The following is a 22912-nucleotide window of genomic DNA, read 5'->3' on the forward strand; positions in this document are numbered from 1 at the left end:
CAGCAAGGATTAATGTGCTTCATATAAATATTTGTGTAAATATGGCATTTTTGTATTTATTTTGCGTATACTTTCGGACGTGAAACAATTTACTATAGTAAATTTTAGTATAGGCTACTGTATTATAGTATTTACTGTACAGGCTCGGAAGCTTAGCTAGACTAGGTATTGCATGTGATCTTACATGTGTTGTGACAAAAAAAAAAAAAAATTCTATTGTTGATCCATTTGTCAACGTAGAAAATATGTGGTAAACAAATGTGTACAAGATAAAAACGGCAAATTATAACCAAAACTGAAATAATGATGATAATTGTTTTACTAAAGAAATTAAGAATCAGTCAGACAATGATAGAAAATTCAGGTTCAAGGTTTTATTATTTACAATGGGGAGAGCTAACTTGTGCTACTCAGTCAGGAAACCAGTTTGTGCAGTGGAGAAGAGAGAATCTATAATTCATCATCCGTAGAGGCATCTGTGGAGACATTTTCATATGGGTCTTCATCATCTTCATCAACAACAGTTCCACCATTCCCATTTACTACTATTTGGGAGTAGGTTTCTTTCACAGCTACCATGTCTGTTTTGAGCTCCTCACATTTTTGGAGGACAGCACTGTGCAGGCCATGGTAAGCTTGACCAGACAGTCCTGAAGGGTAGCCTAAAAATCAAATTGGGATATACAAAAAACAAAACAAAAAACAATTAACCAAAACATCAATATGGCAGTTTGTATGAATTATCATCTGCAAGCAGTTTAATATAACTATATGAAGTAAACAGAATTAAGAAATTAGTACTCACTCTGTGTGGCCAGGTCATCTGCTAGTACATTAGCCGGGTCCTTTAAGGCCCTGCAGGTTCTTGTAAGATGAGTCCAATGTTGTTTCATTTCCTCTAAAATTATAGCCTCTTCCTCAATCAGTCTCTCCAGCTGCATCACCTTGTCAAAAACCTTCTTCTTCATGCCTAAGGAAGTGTCAGGTTCTATGAAGACAAATGACCAATTTAATTAACCACCATATTAAAATACTACCTCTTATTGCATTTTTGAGAGTAAAATCCAATAATGGTACAATTCTTTGTCCCTACAACATAGGCAACAAGTGATTGGTGTTGAATCTACAGTGTGAAAAAGAAAAGGACGAGCCACCTTGAAACGTTAATCTGAGGAATCAGACCTTTACTCATTTTCTCGAGTGTAGTTCGAGTTGGCAAAAACAAAACGGTTTAAAAATAAAATTTAATATAGTCTGTCCCAGATTTTCCAAAACAAATGAAAAGCACATGGTGGGCCTCTTTCCTTTGAAAGTCGGAGTTTAATGAGGTAAGCATTTAAATGAAGATTCACTAAAACTATTAATGTCAAACTTTACATACCAGAATCCCAAGGCCAGATAGGGCTTTCTGCTGCCAGAAGGTCTTCAACTGAATCTACAGATTCTGTGGTGGTTGGAAGATCATTGTATTATTGGGATATGGCATTAAACAGCTTTTTCTTATCCTCTCTAATCCGTCTTCGGATCTTGTGTCGCTGTTTGTTACGGTCTGCAGAAAAAATAATAATTTTAAGTAGGATATGCATAAAGTTTGGTCATTGTGCTAATGGACATCCAAAAGGTGCCTTACAAATTATGTTATAAAGCGCACATATCATCGGCGACTAAAAATACAATTGTACAATATTTTGACTACACCTCTGGTTAATTTAACCATAATAAATAAACTGGAATGTGGCCAATGTTCAAGTAACGGAGGGAGTTGGGTGATGGTAACATTGGACATATAGGAAGGCAGGACTGTTCACTCGATGTAGGAAGGTTATGTAGTGGCTTAAGTGCACATTGTAGATGGAAGACTTTGTTCAGTGTTAAGACATGATCAAATTTAAATTACTTAGTTACAGCTATAGATATCACATTTTAAAATGAACTCCACAAGTACATGAAGGCATGGAGGCTACTTACCGGTTACTCGATACAGATCCCTCTTTTTCTGCTGTATGCCCAAGAATAGGCCTTCAATCAGATGTTGCAACGCCACTGGATCATCTGTTCTGAAGTCATCTGGAGCTGTAAAGTATTTATGAAGGTATTTGATCAGTATCATGCATTTTCTGTGCTACCAAAAATAGAACAACTATACTATTTCTATAAAACACCTTATACATTAAATATGGTAAAAGGAGGATTCAATAAGAAGAATGTAGTAGGAACACATGTAAAAACAAAAAAAGGACATCTACAAATGTTCTGCCAAAGAATCTGAAAACATTTTTTCAGTTTGCTAATTTTTCAAGGGTGAGTAAGTATTATAAATTTGAGGGAGAAAGCTACATCAAGTTTAATTATTAACTTAGCATTTCGAGCCATTTCTTCGTTGATTTTCACTTTTGTTGTTGCATGGTTTCTCAGCGAGCTCCTCCTACTGCTGTGAGGAGTATTTCACAACAAGTAAAAAAAAAAATAATAATAATAATTTTTTCTATCGATAGAAAAAAGTACATACTTACTGTCAACTGCCCACTGTCTCACATCAGTGACCCACTGTTGCAGTTCCTCATCAGACCTTTGCGTGCACTTCTTTATAGCCTCAATGTCCTCCTTGACTTCCTTTGTCTTTTGGATAGTCTCAAAAGAATAATTAATGAAAAGTCACAAAAACCTTCGGCAATACTGAAAGTATTAGATACTTGGTATGTACAACTTATAAGTGGACTTTAGTCAATTGAAATTTAACATTCATTGATGAAATCTTTATTTTTTACTTACCTTCAAGTACCGTGTAGACAAGTACTTGTGCAGGTTTCTTTTTTTGCGCTCATTCCATCCTCTGGCATGCAATGTGATCATATCTACTCGTGCTGTAATGATGAAGGCATAAATGTGCTTTTCAATTAGTGGTTAGTCACAGAGTATGTTGAAAAAAACAACAACAAAAAAAACACAAAAAAGGAAAGCTGTTTCAACAATTACAATGCTTCCAAAGCACAATACATGAGAACTGTAAAAAAGGACCACTCACCAGCCTTACTCATGTATTTTGTAGTTAGAGCCACACGGGACAAAAAGCTGTTCACTTGTTCAACTTCTTCACCAATTGTTGTGCCTGCCCCTGTTTGGTTTTTGCCACCCCACTGCACCTACAGCATGTACACAAGATGTCCAAACTAAAAAATATCAAGTTCATGGATATCAAAATGGTAAAAGGCTTAGTTACCATATTGTTCGAGAATATACATTTACCTCACATTTTGTAGAGTGCCCCTTTGCATGCATAACTGAGAGAAATGGCTTCATCTGAGTAAGGTTTTGCATTTCTGGGAATGCTTGAGCCACCTTTTGCAGATAAGGCCAATATCGACACATGATGTCAGTGCAGAAGAACTTGCAGTTTGTTTTTGTGGCCAGTTCCTTCTGCAGAAACAGAGGGTATGCAAATATCTCGCCCCTAAACATGTTCAGCCCTCTAAGCAATATGCTGTGCCTGCAAACTGCCACCTCTAGGCCCTCTTCATTACATTTAGTGTTTGTCTTTTTAGAGGTCTCCCTGGCTGCAGCCCATGTTGATGTTACACAGATGCCTTTTCCATGTACCTGTAACAGTGTCATATCAAAAATATTCCAAACTAGATCCTGACTCACCGTGTACAATCCCAAATCTTTTGACAAATATCTTACTGGAATGGTCTTCTCACGAACACAATCAACAAATGTTGCTACATCTTTGTCATTAGCAAGAAAAACTCCATCAAAAAATGGTTGTTCCTCTGCCCTACAGGAAGATAAAAAAATAAATATATAATACCTTGCTATGTGTACTGTGCTAGACTAACTGAGACTTGTTGTTGTTATTATTAAATGTAAATGTTATAATATACCCCTTTGTTTTGCTGAATCTGTATAGTTTTCTGTTTCCGTCTGCAGACACAGCAACTGTATCTGGGGTGCAAGCTGGGCAAGAGAAGTGATCAATGCCGCAGAGTTTTTCTCTTTTATGACGACAATATGTCCATTCAAGGAAAGCTTTTTGGAAGACGTTGCCACAAATGTTACCACTCTGAAATTATAAAAATTTTAATACAGTGAAATGCCAGTAAGACTTGCATAAATTCAAAAAACTAATTACTTTCCAAGTCTTACCCTTCCAAATTGTTGTGAGCGCTGTTGTAACATTTTCACAAATGCTTGTCTTGAAAGTCCAGGTGCAGTGATCTTCAGGTCCTCAAACGATGTGAAGAGGTTTACCTTGTATATGGTTTGAAACTCGACAGTGCCTGGCCAGTAACCACTAAACAACAGGTCAACCACCTCAGGTGTCCATGATGCAAGACAAGCTCTGCAATTCATCACTGGCAGGAAGACGTCATAGCGACCTGCAAAGATTTCAAAAGAAAATAAATAAATAGTAAACACACTTTGGCTGCGTTTACACTTGGCATTAACATGCGATCACCGTGATCTGCTCAAGCAGATCGGATAATATGCCAATCAGGACACGGTGTGTTTACACCTGTCCACATCAAGTGGCTTCTGTATCTGGATAACAGATTGGATCTCGCATTCCAGAAAAAAAAAAAAAGATTGCTTGTAGGTCTATTATATTGGGTGCAGAGGCATTTCGGTTGAAACAAGCCCTATTATCAGAGCCTAATGGAGCAATATCAGACTCATATTCTTACTAGAATCTGAATATGATGACGTCAGGCTAGGGTTCTGGAACTTTAGGGTGCGAAAGCAAACATTTCAGTATATTTGCGAATCTATGTACTTCGCACATGTCTGTATCAAAAAACCACACAGCTATGTGCACCAATTCCTAGAGAGAGGAGGGGGAATAAAGACAGTGGGTGGGTCTTGGGTCTTGTGTGACGTCCAACTGTGAAACAAGAAACGATGGCTGTATTGTGTTTACATTACACTGAGATACGATCACAATGCGTCCTCTGTACCTGGACACACTGATCGGATAACATTCCCATGATAAGTGCGTTTACACTTGTCTTTTCAATGTGTATGTGGACAACATCCGGATACAGGTCGCATGTTAATGCCAATTGTAAAGACAGCCATTGATACTTTTCAGACATCAGTCAGCAGGTTAAGCCAATAGACAAATACAATACAAAATATTGCAAGTCATACCATTTATACAGATGAGCACAACAGTTGTGTTGTGTAATGGGCAGCAGACACACTAGATGAAAGAAAAAATAAATTAACTGAAATAAAAACATGTTTTTAAGCTTTCAAGTACTTCTTACCTTGTTCATATATGACATTTTGGCCACTTAGGTCTTGCACAGCAGTTGATGGTGGGAGACGTTTATAGAATCCATCTATAAGAGTCTCTCGGTTGTGAAAAACAAGATGTTGATGCATAGAAACGTCACACTGGCCACAGTAACGGGGTTTCGGGAAACAGTCCTTGCATCTGATGACTGCTTGTTTTTAAGCTGCAGTGATCACAAGGACCATAATGCACACAGTCTGAAGCAAGCAAACTATCAAGGAGTTTTGGCCTTGCTTCCTCCCAGCGTTCTTCAGACAAGGTTTGCCTCAATGCCCAATCATGAGATGCTGCTGATCTGGGTTCATCACACTCCATTGCATTTTGGAGTTGCTGTAGTTGTAAATCTTGCAATAAAAAATTAAATTAGATTACAACTCCTTACCTGTTTCAAGCTCGTAAACCAAGAGCACAAACTCACAAAACATTAAACAAGTAATATCTCAGATATTTGTACATTTAACATCTATCATAAAATGTTGGAACTTTTGTTCATTCAGAGGGACTTCGTGAAGACAGTGATACAGTTCCGATGGTTAAAAACATTTAAGGTAAACTTACCAATAATCTGTTGTGCATCTACATCTCCAAAATGTTGTTTGGAAGTTGAGGCTTCAGATGTGCTTGCAGTATCTAGAATTATACAATTTTAATGCAGTATCTTGCATTCAAACAACAGAACAGATGCAAATCAACATGAAATGGGATTACTTAAAGGGAACAGAGAGGGGAACTCTTTTCCACTGTACAGCAGCTCATATGAAAATGTATTTTACAAAATTACCGGTCTGTTAGTATTGACAGACTTCAAGGTATAAATGTCAAAGATATGTACTGTATTAGTAGGCAATATTTTTTTTAGCAAACAGTATTTGGTTGAACACAGTCCTACATTAAATCAAAAACAATTGTTTACCGAGCTCAACTTCTTGAGGGTTACTTGAAGAGACAATGGTTCAGGCAACTGGTTTTCCAGATCGGTCTAGAGTAAAGTAAATGGAAAAAATTATTTGATTTACACAATACTTATTGAAAAATCAAAGGATCTAAAACCTCAAACCATACCTCTCTTTGGTTTGCGCTTCTCATAGACCAAGAATCCTTCTTGGTCTCTTTTTTTCCACCTAAGTTTATGATCAATCTTTTTTCTTTTTTAGGTGGTGTTTTGACCGCTTCCTCACTCTGTATTACTCAAACATAAGAGGTAGAACAATGACTCTGAACTATATACATTTTTAAGAAGTAGAATAATAACATGATTCAGAATATCATTTATGGAAGTTGCAAAAAATACAAACAGTAGTAGTAACAAATTCCAATGATTCATTTTCTTTTCACACATTAGTGAAATACTGATTGATGCGGGAGCATGCTACATACTTAGTTTTATACAAAATACCTGCATCTCCTCCAAATCAGCCATTATTTCCTCAAGATCACGGTGTAATTCCTCCTCCATATTTTTCTCAGTCATTTATTTTTTAATACCTGAGGACCATAAAAAACAAAGTACACATAAAAACAAATGAAAATAAATGGGTAGTGGTTTGCAGAGGATTTCACGTCCATGGTTAAGGTGGGAAACAACCTTGATGAGGTTTTCTTTCCCTACACAGGCAATGCTTAAATAAATGTTTTCAATGCTAGTTAATTGGGTGCCGGTGATGCGTTGGTGATGCAAGTGTTTAAGGTCTGAAGCGGAGCAACCGCCTAGCATTAATCAACTCACCTGTCTGCGTTGTACTGCAGGAGGCAGAGAGATAGTGAGATTACAGATGATCTTCAAATCTGTTAAAATAAAGTTTTGAATTAATTTATGAAAACAATACATTTATAAGAAAAAAAAGGGTCAGTGACGATCTGAAAAATAAATCAACACAACATATTTTAGCAAGAGAACTGTAACCAAATTGCTATATAAAACATAGAAATTCCAGGCAAAGTAGGCTCACAAAGCCAAGAGCAACAATTGTTAGAGGTTGTTGTGCTGGGCTAGCGTTGCAGGGAAAGTGGAAACATCGAACTACATTAAAGCTGCTACATTAAAATGCATATACAATATATATATAAATGTAGTAATACGCACTCATATGCAATTATGGCTATGACACAAGTTGTTGCTGCATGGAAAGACTAACCTCCTGTTCCTTGATAGGCTAAAAACAAAAAAATTTTACTCTTCTTCCTCTTTGATATGACTGGAACCTGCAAGCATATGTAAAATTGTTTGGTAATATAAGGCATTTGGGCTACACGGAAATGTAGTTTCTTAGTGTAAAAACAAAAAATATTAACACCATGTTGTGCATAAAAAAAAAGAAAATACACGTTTGTACGCACAGTATTATGGCATCACGTACTTAATTGGTCGACAGCATTAGACTGTATAAAAACATGGACGTAGTGTCCGTGACGTCACCCGTAGACTCCTGAAGTGTGCAGAGAGGCCCGTCGCGACTCTCCCGGACAATGAAAAATGGGCAGAAAGGCGGGGGCTACTTACTGAAGCCACGCCCACTTAGCGCGACGGCAGTGTCAACAGCGGCAATCCCCCTGTCTCTCAAGTGGCCGGGCCCTTAATTATGCAGAACTTTACGTCTTAATATAATTTAAACGGATGAGTTATAAAAAAATTCACCCCCTTCACAGTTGTCATGAAGGGCAAAATTAGCTATTTAGGCCAAAATCATTTTTTTGCACCAGGCTGAAAACATGTTTTTTTCTGCTGTAAAGTTGGGCATTTTAACATGGGGAGTCTATGGGACTGACTCCCTTTTTGCAGCCAGCCTCAAGCGGCCAGTCGATGAATTACAGTTGTAGTCACTATGATTGGCCTCTAGTGATGGGATTTATGGCTCTTTGAGGGGATCCGAATCTTCGCGATCCGTTCCTTTCAAAGAGCCGTTCAAAAGGCTCTTTTAAATATTTAGTCAGTTTTAAGAAGCCAGCTTGGAGGCATCTCAGTTTATCCTGGAAATAATAACTGGGAAGAATGATGAGGTGAGATTTGTAGTCAAATAATTAAAACTCAGATATCACACACCAATATCTGAGTTTGAATTATTCTGAAATATTGATTATTACCTCATTTGTCATGTGTGGACTATATTCCATAGGGTTGCACAAATCCCTCTGCTTAGACAGTGACATCACTATTTTGGATTTACCTTTAGTAAAGTGTGTGTGTGTAAAGCTACGTTGACTTATGTTATTCATACAATACCTACTCACCAATAAACATCAAAAACAAAGCCAGCTGCAATGAATTTCTGTGCAAAACAGCTTTTACTACAAACACTTCCACACAAGAACATTATCACACAAGAACATTTTGATAGAAAACAAAAAATATTTAAAGTAGATAAAATTAGAATAAATAAAATGGAAATGTCTACATACTACATACTATTACTACTGTAAACTTTGCAAATAGGACATCAGCCCCTTCAAGTCAATGAACAATAACAAAGTGGGCTGCAATGAATGTCTGTGCAAAACAGCTTTTTTTCAACGCTCCTACCCAATGACAGAGGCATGCAGGGTTTTTTTTCCACTGGAGTAGTCACGTGAAGGATGCGTGCACAACTAATAACTAATATCATCACGCTATAAAGGGTTGGCCTGCGCTGGGTGCGCCCCTCCCCCTATAACTGTTCTGTCTCGCGGAGGAGCTCATTTGTGTCATTTGTGGAGCTCATTGGAGTCATCTGTGTGAAACGCATAGGAAAAGAGACAGAAAGAACGGCTCCCCTCCAGCCGCGACTCGGCTCCCATCGTTCATGTTTATGAGCCGTTCAAAAGAATCGGTTCGTTCGCGAACGTCACGGCCTCACGAGAAAGAGCGGGAGGTTGGCGCTCGGTCGACAGTTTCATGGGATCTGTAGTTCTATACGACACAGATTAAGCATTCAAAGTAATGCAATTTATCTCGCATTTGTTTGCAAATATGGATGCGCTCATAACTGGCGATATGATGATGGTGTATATTTGCAAATATATATCATTCAGACAGTTCAGGGTTAGCTCACTAACGTTATCCACCTAAAGTTAACTACAAAAAATACTACAGGATACGTAATGTTAAGTTAATCGAAGGCCAAATTGCTTTCATCGAGAGTGCTCACATGATTTTAACGTCACATTTACCATTAGGCTACAGAAAACGTATTACAAAAAAAATGACCTGGCTAACACTACCTAAGTTACTTTGCCGGGGTTCTGAGGATGTATGCGATGGATGTAACTTTATGAACTTCAGCTAAATCACCCACAGGCATTCGCCTGCATGTCCAACCGACGTCATAAGCACTCACATGATTCTAACGTTACATTTACCATTAAAGCAAACATGATTCAGTAAAACAACACATATCACTAACATTTATCACAAAAATAACACAGTTTTAGGATAATGGGATATACTAGTGTACATACCTCTGCTCTTACTGTCGATCACAATGTCATGCAGTCCTTCTCTTTAGCGACCCCAGTGGACGTTTGTGTCTCAAAACTGTAGCAATACGTACCGGGTGGTACATATTTGTGGCGCTGCAAAAAAGTGTGCAGAGGTACGTATTTCCCATGAGACCAGGTTGGTTTAATCTTTGATGAGAAGATGACTTGGAAACAACATATTAAGAAAATTGAAAATAAATGCAAAAGAGTAATAAATTGTATGACCTCAATATCTAAATATGAATGGGGAGCAAGGAAAAGTGCAATGTTTTGTATATATCAAGCCTTAGTACGTTCTAGCATAGATTACGGATGTGCAGTGTATGGTGATGCAGCTAAGTCTCAGTTAAAGAAACTGGAGAACATACAATCTAGAGCACTTAGAATCTGCTGTGGAGCTATAAGATCAACTCCTCTAGATGCTGTCAGGGTTGAAATGGAGGAAATGCCATTAGACCTGAGAAGAGAAAAGCTTGCAATGATGTATTGGGCTTACTTAAAAGGTGGTAAGAAGAATCATTATACAGGTGTAATATTAAATGACTGTTGGGAATACAAAAAGAATGGAGGAAATAGCTTTGGCTGGAAATATGGACAGTGGGTCAAGGATTATGGTATAGAAGATGAAGCAAATTGTCCTAACATGCCATTAAGTGGTGTAGCAGTGTGGAATATTACTGAACCTCTTGTTGAAATGAAAATTATTTGAGGCTCGGGAAAAAGCAGAAGAAATATGCAGTAATAGTTATAGAGTTAATGTTTTAAGAGAGAAAACTTTCATTATTTTGTGCAGATTTACACAGATGGATCTAAGGATCCAATTGAGCAAAAAGTGGGCATAGGAGTGTATATTCCAAATTTTAAGACAGAAATAAGCTTGAGGCTAAGTAACAAACTGTCTGTGTACTCTACTGAGCTAACTGCAATTATAGTAGGACTACAATGGGTTGAACAGGTTAGGCCAAAAAGGATTTTAATTTGCTCAGATTCTTGATCAGCTCTTAAAAGTATAAAGTCTACAAAAAGTGATAGAGAAGATTTGTTAGTGGAAATTTATACTTTATTGTACAGATTGAAAATGGAAGGTATAACTGTATATTTTTGTTGGGTGCCAGCACATATCGGGATAATAGGGAATGAAATTGCTGATAAATTAGCAAAAGAGGCATTAAAGAAAAACATGGTGGAAGGTAAAGTCCCTTTGGGTAGAAGTGAAATAAAATCTGAGATTAATAGGAAATTAATACAAGAATGGCAACAAAGATGGGAAAATAGCAAAACAGGTAGGTGGTTTTATAGTATTGAGAAATCAGTAGGGAAAAAAGTACAGTTCCCCATCGAGGGAGAGACGATGCGTCGATAACGCTTTGGGAACGCATTCTGCATGAGTGTGTCTGAAGCATCCATGTCAACTAGTCCAATGGCGAGAGTGAGCGTCAGGAGTGACGTCACGACCAGGAATTGATAAAAACCCCAACCTGAGCAACCGGTGTTAGCTTTCTGTGCCTCAGCAAGCGATCTGTGTCAAACCTGTCTGACATATTTACTGTTGTCTTGTTCAAAGTTTATATATCATGGCGAAGCAACTATTCAAACCGTGTGCTTCTCCCTGCCCGCGTTATTTAACGGGTGGCGATACACACGAGCTTTGTGTAGTTTGTTTGGGAGTGGAGCATGCGTTATCAGCCTTCGAGGAGACTGATTGCCCGCATTGTGAGAAGCTTTCGCTTCGCATGCTCTGCTCCCGCTTGTCACTCTTTGATGAGAAGAGCGGCGAGCCTCGCGCTCCTCAGGGTGCAGGACCCGCTTCTGCCGAGGCAGAACGGAGAATGCATTCCTGGGGTTCGCAAATGGATCTCTCAGCGGGGTTGGAGACGGGTCCGAGGGCTCTTTCTCCTCCCTTACCTGGGAGATCCATAGCTCAAACTCCGGTGTCGGAAGCCCGCCCCGCGGCTTCTTCCGCCCGGGGGGAGAGCTCATTGCTTCGTTGCTCTAGCTCCGAGGAGTTAGATGTAACGGGCAGTGAAGGTGACACAATCGGGGGGGAGAGGATTCACCATCTCTTTCCCCAGCATATGAGGAATTGGTTGATGTATTAACACGAGCTGTAGATAAGTTACATATATCTTGGCCATCTGATAAACAGAGCGCTCGTCCTAAAAGCAAATTAGACGAGCGTTTTCTGTCTTCTAAAACATCTCCTACATCACGGGGTCTCCCTTTTTTCCCTGATCTTCACAGTGAGCTGTCTAGATCGTGGAATAAGCCATATTCTAAGTTAAAAAAAGTTTTCTCCCTCGCCGATCTAATCCTGATGCTGCTGGGCGTGCAAGGCAGCCCCAGCCTTCATGCTTCTCATATCGTGTTTTTCAAAAAGAGAGTGTTGCGTCTCGCGCTCCTCCTCAAAAATCACGGGGACCGAGCCAGCACTCACAGCCAAAGTAATCTAAGCAGAAGCCGGAACTGAGGACCGTTCTTCTCGCTAAGAAAGCTTCGGCTCAGAAGAAAAGGTTCTGACGCCAACTGGGTCAGACCTGTGAGGGCAGCCCCAACCGAGACGGTGCGGTGTACACCTCAGTATACGGTGCCCGTCCGGTCTCGGTGCTCTCACGGGGCCGTCCTGCCAACCCCGCCACCCTTGGTGCCTCGGGGCGCAGCGGTCTCCAGCGGGTCTCTGGTGCTGTGTCTCTTAGACACTGCGTTGGGCTCGCTCCCTCTGAGGGGGGTTCAAGAGCAGTTAGCTCGGGTGGTTCCTGCGCTTCGGCTTCAGGTCCCCGCACTAGCTGTTCAAATTACACCAGAGGCCAGCCTCGAGAGGCTGGTTCTCTTAGTAGAATGTCTGACAGAATGGAAAAGTCTGCCGAATATATCTCAATGGGTCCTGCACATCCCGAGCAGGCTCTGGTCATGGAGCAAGAAGTGAAATCTCTTTTAATGAAAAATGCTATAGAGCAGGTGTATCCTCCTGACAGGGCATCGGGATTTTACAGCCGTTATTTCATTGTTCCAAAAAAGGATGGAGGGCTGCGTCCCATTTTAGATCTTCGTCTGTTGAATCGTACAATTCAGAAATAAAAATTCAAGATGCTGACACTCAAACAGATCGTGACTCAAATCAGATCCGAGGACTGGTTCGTCACGATAGACCTAAAAGATGTGTACTTCCATATCTCCATCCTCCCTCAGCACAGGAAGTTCCTAAGGTTTTCTTTCGGGGGCAAAGAATACCAGTATCGGATACTTCCCTTCAGTCTAGCTCTCTCACCCCGCACATTCACGAAATGCATAGATGCAGCTCTGGCCCCGCTCAGGCTGCAGGGCATACGTATTCTGAATTACTTGGACGACTGGTTGATTTTAGCGGAATCAGAACAGTTGGCGGTTCGGCATCAAGATGTCGTCCTCTCTCATATGCAGAAGTTGGGTTTGAGGCTCAATACCAAGAAGAGTGTGCTATCTCCATTACAGAGGACCACTTTTCTTGGGGTGGTATGGGATTCGGTCATGATGCGAGCCGCTCTTTCGACCGCTCGTGTAGCCAACATCCTCACAGCCACATCAGAGCTAAAGCTAGGCCAGTCACGCACTGTAAAACAGTTTGAGAGATTGTTGGGTCTCATGGCAGCACTGTCCAATGTGATCCCCTTTGGCCTGCTGGGCATGAGACCTTTACAGTGGTGGCTCAGGACCAGAGGGTTCTCCCCGAGGGGAAACCCACTTCGTACGATCAAGATCAAGCGGCGGTGTCTCCGCGCCTTGGTCATATGGAGAGAACACTGGTTCCTGTCCCAGGGTCCGGTATTGGGAGCTCTTTGTCATCGGGTTGCCATCTCGACAGATGCTTCCCTTACCGGCTGGGGAGCGGTAATGGAAGGCCGCTCAGCTCAGGGTCTGTGGGAGAGCCATCATCTCTCTTGGCACATCAACTGCCTGGAGATGATGGCGGTCTTCAAAGCTTTGAGGCACTTCCTGCCAGACCTGAGGGACCATCATGTGCTGGTCCGCACAGACAATACATCGGTGGTCTCTTACATCAACCGTCAGGGGGGTCTGCGCTCGTGCCCACTCTGCAAATTAGCGCACCAGATCCTCCTGTGGTCCCTGGGGAAATTACGCTTTCTGAGGGCAGTGTATATACCAGGGACTCAGAATATTGGAGCAGACACCCTGTCGAGGCAGGTGCTGAGGTCAGGGGAATGGAGGCTTCACCCCGAGGTGGTGGAGCTCATATGGGAATCTTATGGCCAAGCAGAAGTGGATCTGTTTGCGTCTCAGTACACGACGCACTGTCCACTATGGTTCTCCCTTACTCATCCAGCCCCCCTGGGGTTGGACGCTATGGTACAGACGTGGCCGAGGCTACATCTGTACGCCTTTCCCCCTGTTGCTCTGCTCCCAGGAGTTCTGGAGAGAGTCCGCCAGGACAGAGTAAGTCTACTTCTCGTAGCTCCACGCTGGCCGAGTCGAATCTGGTTTGCGGACCTGATTCATCTCCTCGACGGTCCTCCCTTGGAGATCCCGATCAGGAAAGACCTTCTATCTCAGGCCGGGGGTACTATATTTCACCCCCGGCCAGAGATTTGGAAGCTTTGGGTGTGGCCTCTGAGTGGGCGCAACTCATAGAGAGTGGTCTCTCAACTGAGGTTGTGGAGACCATTCTTAGCTCCAGAGCTCCAGCTACGAGGAAACTTTATAGACTCAAATTGAAAGTTTTTTCTTCTTGCTGTTACCAACATCAGTGTGACCCCGTCCACTGCTCTGTTGGCTCAGTTCTTGAGTTTTTACAGGACCGCTTCACTTCTGGTCTTTGTCCATCCACCTTAAAAGTTTGCGTGGCAGCCATTTCGGCTTTCCACGCCCCAGTGGGTGGTGTATCTCTGGGTCGTGACCCTCTTATCTCTCGTTTCCTTCGTGGCACCTTGAGGCTGAGACCTGCAACTCGTACTAGAGTGCCGGCCTGGGACCTGGCTATAGTTTTAGAAGGCCTTTCTAGGACTCCTTTTGAACCCCTAGATTCTGTCTCTGAGAAGTTTCTTTCGTTTAAGCCTACTTTTCTCCTTGCTATTTCGTCCCTAAAAAGAGTCGGAGACCTTCAGGCTCTCTCGGTTTCTCCCACCTGCCTTGAATATGCACCTGGGATGGTCAAAGCATTTCTCTACCCTAAGCAGGGATACGTCCCTAAGGTACCGACCGTTGTTCTGAGACCTATTGTTCTGCAGGCTTTCTGTCCTCCCCCGTTTGCATCATCGGACCAGGAAAAGTCTAACCTCTTGTGCCCGGTGCGAGCATTGGACACTTATGTTCATCGGACTTCTTCTTTTCGGAAATCCGATCAGCTGTTTGTTTGTTTCAGGTCACCTAAGATAGGTCTTCCGGTCACTAAACAGACACTTAGTAAGTGGATAGTTGGGGCTATCCTTCTTGCCTATGAGTCTTCTGACCTACCGTGCCCTTTGGGGGTCAGAGCTCATTCTACTAGGAGTATGGCGGCCTCTAGAGCCTTATTATCTGGGGCCTCTCTTCAGGATGTTTGCAATGCGGCAGGCTGGTCCTCGCCACTCACATTCGTCAGGTTTTATAGCCTAGACCTGGACGCTACTCCCGGGTCTCAGGTTTTTAATTCTTGAGCCGTTGGTTTTTTCTGGCTGACACTCAGGGACTTGTAATATGGCGGTTTGGGTATTCTCGTTCCCAAAGCGTTATCGACGCATCGTCTCTCCCTCGATGGGGAACGTCTTGGTTACGTCTGTAACCTCGGTTCCCCGAGAAGGGAACGAGACGATGCGTCTCCCTGCCATACTTCCTTCGTCCCTGTGATCGACTTGCTTCGGCACTGTCGAAGCTAACACCGGTTGCTCCGGTTGGGGTTTTTATCAATTCCTGGTCGTGACGTCACTCCTGACCCTCATTCTCGCCATTGGACTACTTGACATCGATGCTTCAGATGCACTCACGCAGAATGCGTTCCCAAAGCGTTATCGATGCATCGTCTCGTTCCCTTCTCGGGGAACCGAGGTTACAGACGTAACCGAGACGTTTTTTTGGAAGATATAGAAAAGAAGTAATGATATCTAGATTAAGATTTGGACATACAGGATTAAACTCAACATTAGCATTAATGGGGAAGCATGAAAGTGGGATGTGTAACAAATGTAATATTTTAGAAACAGTTGAGCATGTGCTTTTTAATTGTGGTAAATATGATGGTCAGCGTGACAGTCTTTTTAATAGTATTAAAAATAGGCCAGTGAGCGTTGTGGATCTTCTGGGGAAGGGTTTAAGTGACAATCAGATATATAGCGCTGTTTTAATCTTTTTGGACGTTACACGTCTATGCTACAGGATATAGAAATATAGGGTCTGAGGGTGAGATGTACGGTGCATCTGCCTGCCTTAAAGGCTGAGGAGCCCAGTGTGGACGTTGGAGAAGCTGAACACGCAGCGTCAGCTGAAGCCTGGGCTCTAATCCTTTGGGGTGGGTGGGGTATCCACCTCCCTTCAATTTTTTGAAAACAATACAGATTCATCACCCAGGTGGATAAAATATTCAGTAGGTGGAGGTAATGCTCCTATGGAGTGAACGGCCAAACAACTAAAAGAAGAAGAAGTACTCAAGATGCATCATCCTGGGTACTAGATCATTGTGGAAAGTCATGGACAAAGGATAGGGTTTGTTGCATCTCCCTGTTAGTGTCGCAAGTAGGCCTTTTTCAGGTTAGTTTCCCAATTCTGAGAAAAGGATTTGCTTTTTATAAAGGGGTTTTATTGTTGTCCTTTGTTCATCAGCATGCTACCAGTCGTGGTCTCGTCTGGTAAGCAACCATGCGTTTTGCTACATTGGAATTCTCTCTCGGTATGTACTGTATGATGAGAGGTTGTCATGTGTTTTGTGAGTGTAATGTAGGTCATCTTTGTGTTATGTTCAGCAGGTGTAACTAGACATCCAGGGGTTTCCAGTACCTTGGTTGAAGACGAATGTACATCAGTATGACTACACTGCTGCTTTGTTTTTAGTGTTTGTTGTTTAACTGTTGTGATATGAATGTCTTGGTTTATACCAGTTAATTATGTGATTTATGAGTAGGAACTTTTAAAGCGGGGGTTTTATACTTTCAGTGTGTCCACTTGGGGTAGTGTGGTGTTTGGCCAATAGTATTGCTTTCACAATTGAGTGGTTTTAGGTATGGTGTGAGGTGAGGAGATAATCCAAAAGGCCCCTGCTGGTCATTTTTCTCCTCCTGGTCATTTTGTAACTGGTAGACTTGTGTATTAGGCATGTTTTATATTGTATCCAAAAAACTAGGGCTGTGAATCTTTGGGTAGGCAGCGATTCTATTCACAATTCACAGGTTTTCGATTCAAGAACAATTTTTGCAAATTTAGAATGATTCGATTCACAATTAAATTTAATTCGACTCGATTATGTCAATGTCAATGTCAATGTCACCTTTATTTATATAGCGCTTTAAACAAAATACATTGCGTCAAAGCAACTGAACAACATTCATTAGGAAAACAGTGTCAATAATGCAAAAATGATAGTTAAAGGCAGTTCATCATTGGATTCAGTTATGTCATCTCTGTTCAGTTAAATAGTGTCTGTGCATTTATTTGCAATCAAGTCAACGATATCGCTGTAGATGAAGTGTCCCCAACTAAGCAAGCCAGAGGCGACAGCGGCAAGGAACCGAAACTCCATCGGTGACAGAATGGAGAAAAAAACCTTGGGAGAAACCAGGCTCAGTTGGGGGGCCAGTTCTCCTCTGACCAGACGAAACCAGTAGTTCAATTCCAGGCTGCAGCAAAGTCAGATTGTGCAGAAGAATCATCTGTTTCCTGTGGTCTTGTCCTGGTGCTCCTCTGAGACAAGGTCTTTACAGGGGATCTGTAACTGGGGCTCTAGTTGTCCTGGTCTCCGCTGTCTTTCAGGGATGTAGAGGTCCTTTCTAGGTGCTGATCCAGCATCTGGTCTGGATACGTACTGGATCCGGGTGACTGCAGTGACCCTCTGATCTGGACACAGACTGGATCTGGTGGCCACGGTGACCTCGGAACAAGAGAGAAACAGACAAATATTAGCGTAGATGCCATTCTTCTAATGATGTAGCAAGTACATAGGTTGTTATGGGAAGTGTTTCCGCTTCCGGTTTACCTAATTAATGCAGCCTAAAAATCCTTTAACGGATTTGGATAATAAAAGCATATTAGTATGTTATGTGTATGCCAGGTTAAAGAGATGGGTCTTTAATCTAGATTTAAACTGCAAGAGTGTGTCTGCCTCCCGAACAATGTTAGGTAGGTTATTCCAGAGTTTGGGCGCCAAATAGGAAAAGGATCTGCCGCCTGCAGTTGATTTTGATATTCTAGGTATTATCAAATTGCCTGAGTTTTTAGAACGTAGCGGACGTAGAGGATTATAATGTAAAAGGAGCTCATTCAAATACTGAGGTGCTAAACCATTCAGGGCTTTATAAGTAATAAGCAATATTTTAAAATCTATGCGATGCTTGATAGGGAGCCAGTGCAGTGTTGACAGGACCGGGCTAATATGGTCATACTTCCTGGTTCTAGTAAGAACTCTTGCTGCTGCATTTTGGACTAGCTGTAGTTTGTTTACTAAGCGTGCAGAACAACCACCCAATAAAGCATTACAATAATCTAACCTTGAGGTCATAAATGCATGGATTAACATTTCTGCATTTGACATTGAGAGCATAGGCCGTAATTTAGATATATTTTTGAGATGGAAAAATGCAGTTTTACAAATGCTAGAAACGTGGCTTTCTAAGGAAAGATTGCGATCAAATAGCACACCTAGGTTCCTAACTGATGACGAAGAATTGACAGAGCAACCATCAAGTCTTAGACAGTGTTCTAGGTTATTACAAGCAGAGTTTTTAGGTCCTATAATTAACACCTCTGTTTTTTCAGAATTTAGCAGTAAGAAATTACTCGTCATCCAGTTTTTTATATCGACTATGCAATCCATTAGTTTTTCAAATTGGTGTGTTTCACCGGGCTGCGAAGAAATATAGAGCTGAGTATCATCAGCATAACAGTGAAAGCTAACACCATGTTTCCTGATGATATCTCCCAAGGGTAACATATAAAGCGTGAAGAGTAGCGGCCCTAGTACTGAGCCTTGAGGTACTCCATACTGCACTTGTGATCGATAGGATACATCTTCATTCACTGCTACGAACTGATGGCGGTCATATAAGTACGATTTAAACCATGCTAATGCACTTCCACTGATGCCAACAAAGTATTCAAGTCTATGCAGAAGAATGTTGTGGTCAATTGTGTCAAACGCAGCACTAAGATCCAATAAAACTAATAGAGAGATACACCCACGATCAGATGATAAGAGCAGATCATTTGTAACTCTAAGAAGAGCAGTCTCAGTACTATGATACGGTCTAAATCCTGACTGGAAATCCTCACATATACCATTTTTCTCTAAGAAGGAATATAATAGTGTGGATACCACCTTTTCTAGTATCTTGGACAGAAAAGGGAGATTCGAGATTGGTCTATATTTAACTAGTTCTTTGGGGTCAAGTTGTGGTTTTTTGATGAGAGGCTTAATAACAGCCAGTTTGAAGGTTTTGGGGACATGTCCTAATGACAATGAGGAATTAATAATAGTCAGAAGAGGATCTATGACTTCTGGAAGCACCTCTTTCAGGAGCTTAGATGGTATAGGGTCTAACATACATGTTGTTGGTTTAGATGATTTAACACGTTTATACAATTCTTCCTCTCCTATGGTAGAGAATGAGTGGAACTGTTCCTCAGGGGGTCTATAGTGCACTGTCTGATGTGATACTGTAGCTGACGGCTGAATGGTTGCAATTTTATCTCTAATAGTATCGATTTTAGAAGTAAAGTAGTTCATAAAGTCATTACTGCTGTGGTGTTGGGAAATGTCAACACTGGTTGAGGCTTTATTTTTCGTTAATTTAGCCACTGTATTGAATAAATACCTGGGGTTATGTTTGTTTTAATAGTAATCGGATCTAGCAGTTTTTAATGCTTTTCTGTAGGATATGTTACTTTCCTGCCAAGCAATACGAAATACCTCTAGTTTTGTTTTCCTCCAGCTGCACTCCATTTTTCGGGCTGCTCTTTTAGGGTGCGAGTATGCTCATTATACCATGGTGTCAAACTGTTTTCCTTAACCTTCCTTAAGCGTAAAGGAGCAACTTTTTTTAAAGTGCTAGAAAAGAGAGCGTCCATAGTTTCTGTTACATCATCAAGTTGTTCTGAGGTTTTGGATATGCTAAGGAATTTGGATACATTAGGAAGATAACTTAAAAAGCAGTCTTTTGTGTTAGAAGTGATGGTTCTTCCATACTTGTAACAAGAAGTAGAATTTACAATTTTGGCTATATGAATTTTGCAAAGAACTAAATAATGATCTGAGATATCATCACTTGGCTGAATAATTTCAACACCATCAACATCAATTCCATGTGACAGTATTAAATCTAGAGTATGATTTCGACAATGAGTAGGTCCTGAAACGTGTTGTCTAACACCAATAGAGTTCAGAATGTCTATAAATGCTGATCCCTTGCATCGTTTTCATTATCAACATGGATATTAAAATCACCAACTATTAAAACTTTATCTGCAGCCAGAACTAACTCGGATGTAAAATCACCAAACTCTTTAATAAAGTCTGTATGGTGCCCTGGTGGCCTGTATACAGTAGCCAGTACAAACATAACAGGGGATATATCATTAACATTTGTTTCTTTGGATAATGTTTTATGAAGTACCATTACTTCAAACGAGTTATACTTGTAGCCTGCCCTCTGAGAAATCCTGAAAACGTTGTTATAAATTGAAGCAACACCTCCACCTTTGCCTTTTAGACGTGGCTCATGTTTATAACAGTAATCTTGGGGGGTGGACTCATTTAAAATAATGTAATCATCAGGTTTTAGCCAGGTTTCTGTCAAACAGAGTACATCTATATTATGATCAGTGATCATATTATTTACAAAAAGTGTTTTCGTAGAAAGGGATCTGATATTCAATAAGCCAAGCTTTATCATTTGTTTATCCATATTGCTTCTGTTTTTTATTTGTTGAACCTCAATTAAATTGTTAATCTTAACTTGGTTTGGACGTTTTTTGTATTTTCTAGTTCGGGGAACAGACACAGTCTCTATAGTGTGATATCTAGGTGAAAGAGTCTCTATGTGCTGAGAATTAACTGACCTCTGTGACGGGAGGCAGCTAGCAGACGGTCGGTTTAGCCAGTCTGTCTGCTTCCTGACCTGGGCCCCAGTTAGTCAAGTATATCATATTCATCAGTTCATTCTGCTTTTATTCAGTTTAGCTGCAGATATAGCCTGCCAGTAAACAATTACCGTCTTTCAACATTGAAATATGGTTGAAAATAAGTCGGTCCGCCTGGGACTGGTTTACGACGTGATTTCAACTAAGTAGTTTAGGCTGGACTGTTTTACTACGTGTTTTCAACTGATTATGTTTTCAACTGATAATCTAAAGACAGCTAGATAATCTGTTATACATGCTAAAACAAGTAGGCCTTTTTCAGGTTAGTTTCCCAATTCTGAGAAAAGGATTTGCTTTTTATAAAGGGGTTTTATTGTTGTCCTTTGTTCATCAGCATGCTAGCAGTCGTGGTCTCGTGTGGTAAGCAACCATGCGTTTTGCTACATTGGAATTCTCTCTAGGTATGTACTGTATGATGGGAGGTTGTTGTGTGTTTTATGAGTGTAATGTAGGTCATCTTTGTGTTATGTTCAGCAGGTGTAACTAGACCTCCAGGGGTTTCCAGTACCTTGGTTGAAGACGAATGTACATCAGTATGACTGCACTGCTGCTTTGTTTTTAGTGTTTGTTGTTTAACTGTTGTGATATGAATGTCTTGGTTTATACCAGTTAATTATGTGATTTATGAGTAGGAACTTTTAAAGCGGGGGTTTTATACTTTCAGTGTGTCCACTTGGGGTAGTGTGGTGTTTGGCCAATTGTATTGCTTTCACATTTGAGTGGTTTGTGGTATGGTGTGAGGTGAGGTGATAATCCAAAAGGCCCCTGCCGGTCATTTTTCTCCTCCTGGTCATTTTGTAACTGGTAGACTTGTGTATTAGGCATGTTTTATATTGTATCCAAAAAAACTAGGGCTGTGAATCTTTGGGTAGGCAGCGATTCTATTCATGATTCATAGGTTTTCGATTCAAGAACAATTTTTGCAAATTTAGAACGATTCGATTCACAATTAAATTCATTTACATCCTTTCTTCAGAAAGATGTAAATGATGTGAGAAATAAAACAGATCAACATGTTGTGATGAACAAAATTGATTTTGTGGCTTTTATTTGTGCGGTGGTTAATGGTACCTCGCAAGTGGAAAGGAAGTCAGATAAGATAAAGATTATTGTTGGGTGTGCTAATAAATTTCTGAAGTTAGCAGGTGTTAAAGCAGAGGAGGTCCATGAGATTTTGAAAGCTAAGGAAGGAAATGTTGCTTTGGATATGACTCTGAATAATACTTAGGTATATAATGTCTTTCCTATTACTACATTGGAGCGCCAGGAGCTTAATATCAAATGGGTAAGGTTTTAAAAAACATATCGTAGAAATGGGAAAATTGCCAGACATCATGTGTATTCAGGAGAAATGTTTAAATAGCTCCTTGGATTTTAAGATTGATGGATATGTAGTTGAAAGGAGAGACAGAGAAGATGGAAGAGGTGGAGGATGTGCAACATTTATTAAAGAGAGCATAGCATATAAAAGAGAATTCACAAGTAAAAGTTTAGAATGTGTAACCATAGAAGTATTGGGAAAACATGAAGGAATCAGAATAACATATTTCTACAATCCATGTAAAGAAATAAGTAATGCTATATTAAAAGAAATGATGGGTAATATTCAGGGCAAATTTATCATATGTGGGGATTTTAATGCACATAATGGTCTTTGGGGTAGTAAAAATACAGATAACAATGGGGTAATCATAGAAGAATTTTATGGAAGAAAACTCACTTGTGTGCTTGAATGATGGGAAACCAACAAGAATGGATATAGTTAAAGGTGGTATGTCATGTTTGGATCTAACAATAATGTCAGCAGCTTTAGCTGGTAAGTGTACTTGGAGTGTACTTGACGATAACTTGGGCAGC

The 22912-nt window shown here is 40.7% G+C and overlaps 1 protein-coding gene and 2 long non-coding RNA genes across 4 annotated transcripts in view; 1 reads left to right on the forward strand and 2 right to left on the reverse strand.

Annotated features, from left to right (window-relative positions):
* Window positions 1–22912, forward strand: part of LOC132133703 (uncharacterized) — a 300636-nt gene that overhangs the window by 171472 nt on the left and 106252 nt on the right. The gene's annotated exons all lie outside the window — the stretch shown is intronic.
* LOC132133227 (uncharacterized) lies at window positions 355–5163 on the reverse strand. The gene is made up of 12 exons (XM_059546010.1): window positions 5146–5163; window positions 4144–4376; window positions 3882–4060; window positions 3682–3775; window positions 3247–3597; window positions 3026–3143; window positions 2773–2864; window positions 2514–2631; window positions 1969–2073; window positions 1382–1549; window positions 806–988; window positions 355–662 (listed from the first exon to the last, which is right to left on the reverse strand). Exons 2-10 carry the CDS (start codon window positions 4348–4350, stop codon window positions 1470–1472), a joined length of 1344 nt encoding a protein of 447 aa, XP_059401993.1. The 5' UTR covers window positions 4351–4376; window positions 5146–5163; the 3' UTR covers window positions 355–662; window positions 806–988; window positions 1382–1469.
* On the reverse strand, window positions 5274–6247 carry LOC132133689 (uncharacterized). Its single transcript, XR_009429209.1, has 3 exons — window positions 6207–6247; window positions 5852–5923; window positions 5274–5637 (listed from the first exon to the last, which is right to left on the reverse strand). It is a non-coding gene; the product is annotated as an uncharacterized LOC132133689 (long non-coding RNA).

This window comes from Carassius carassius, chromosome 50 (assembly GCF_963082965.1).
Source record: "Carassius carassius chromosome 50, fCarCar2.1, whole genome shotgun sequence".
Taxonomy (NCBI): domain Eukaryota; kingdom Metazoa; phylum Chordata; class Actinopteri; order Cypriniformes; family Cyprinidae; genus Carassius; species Carassius carassius.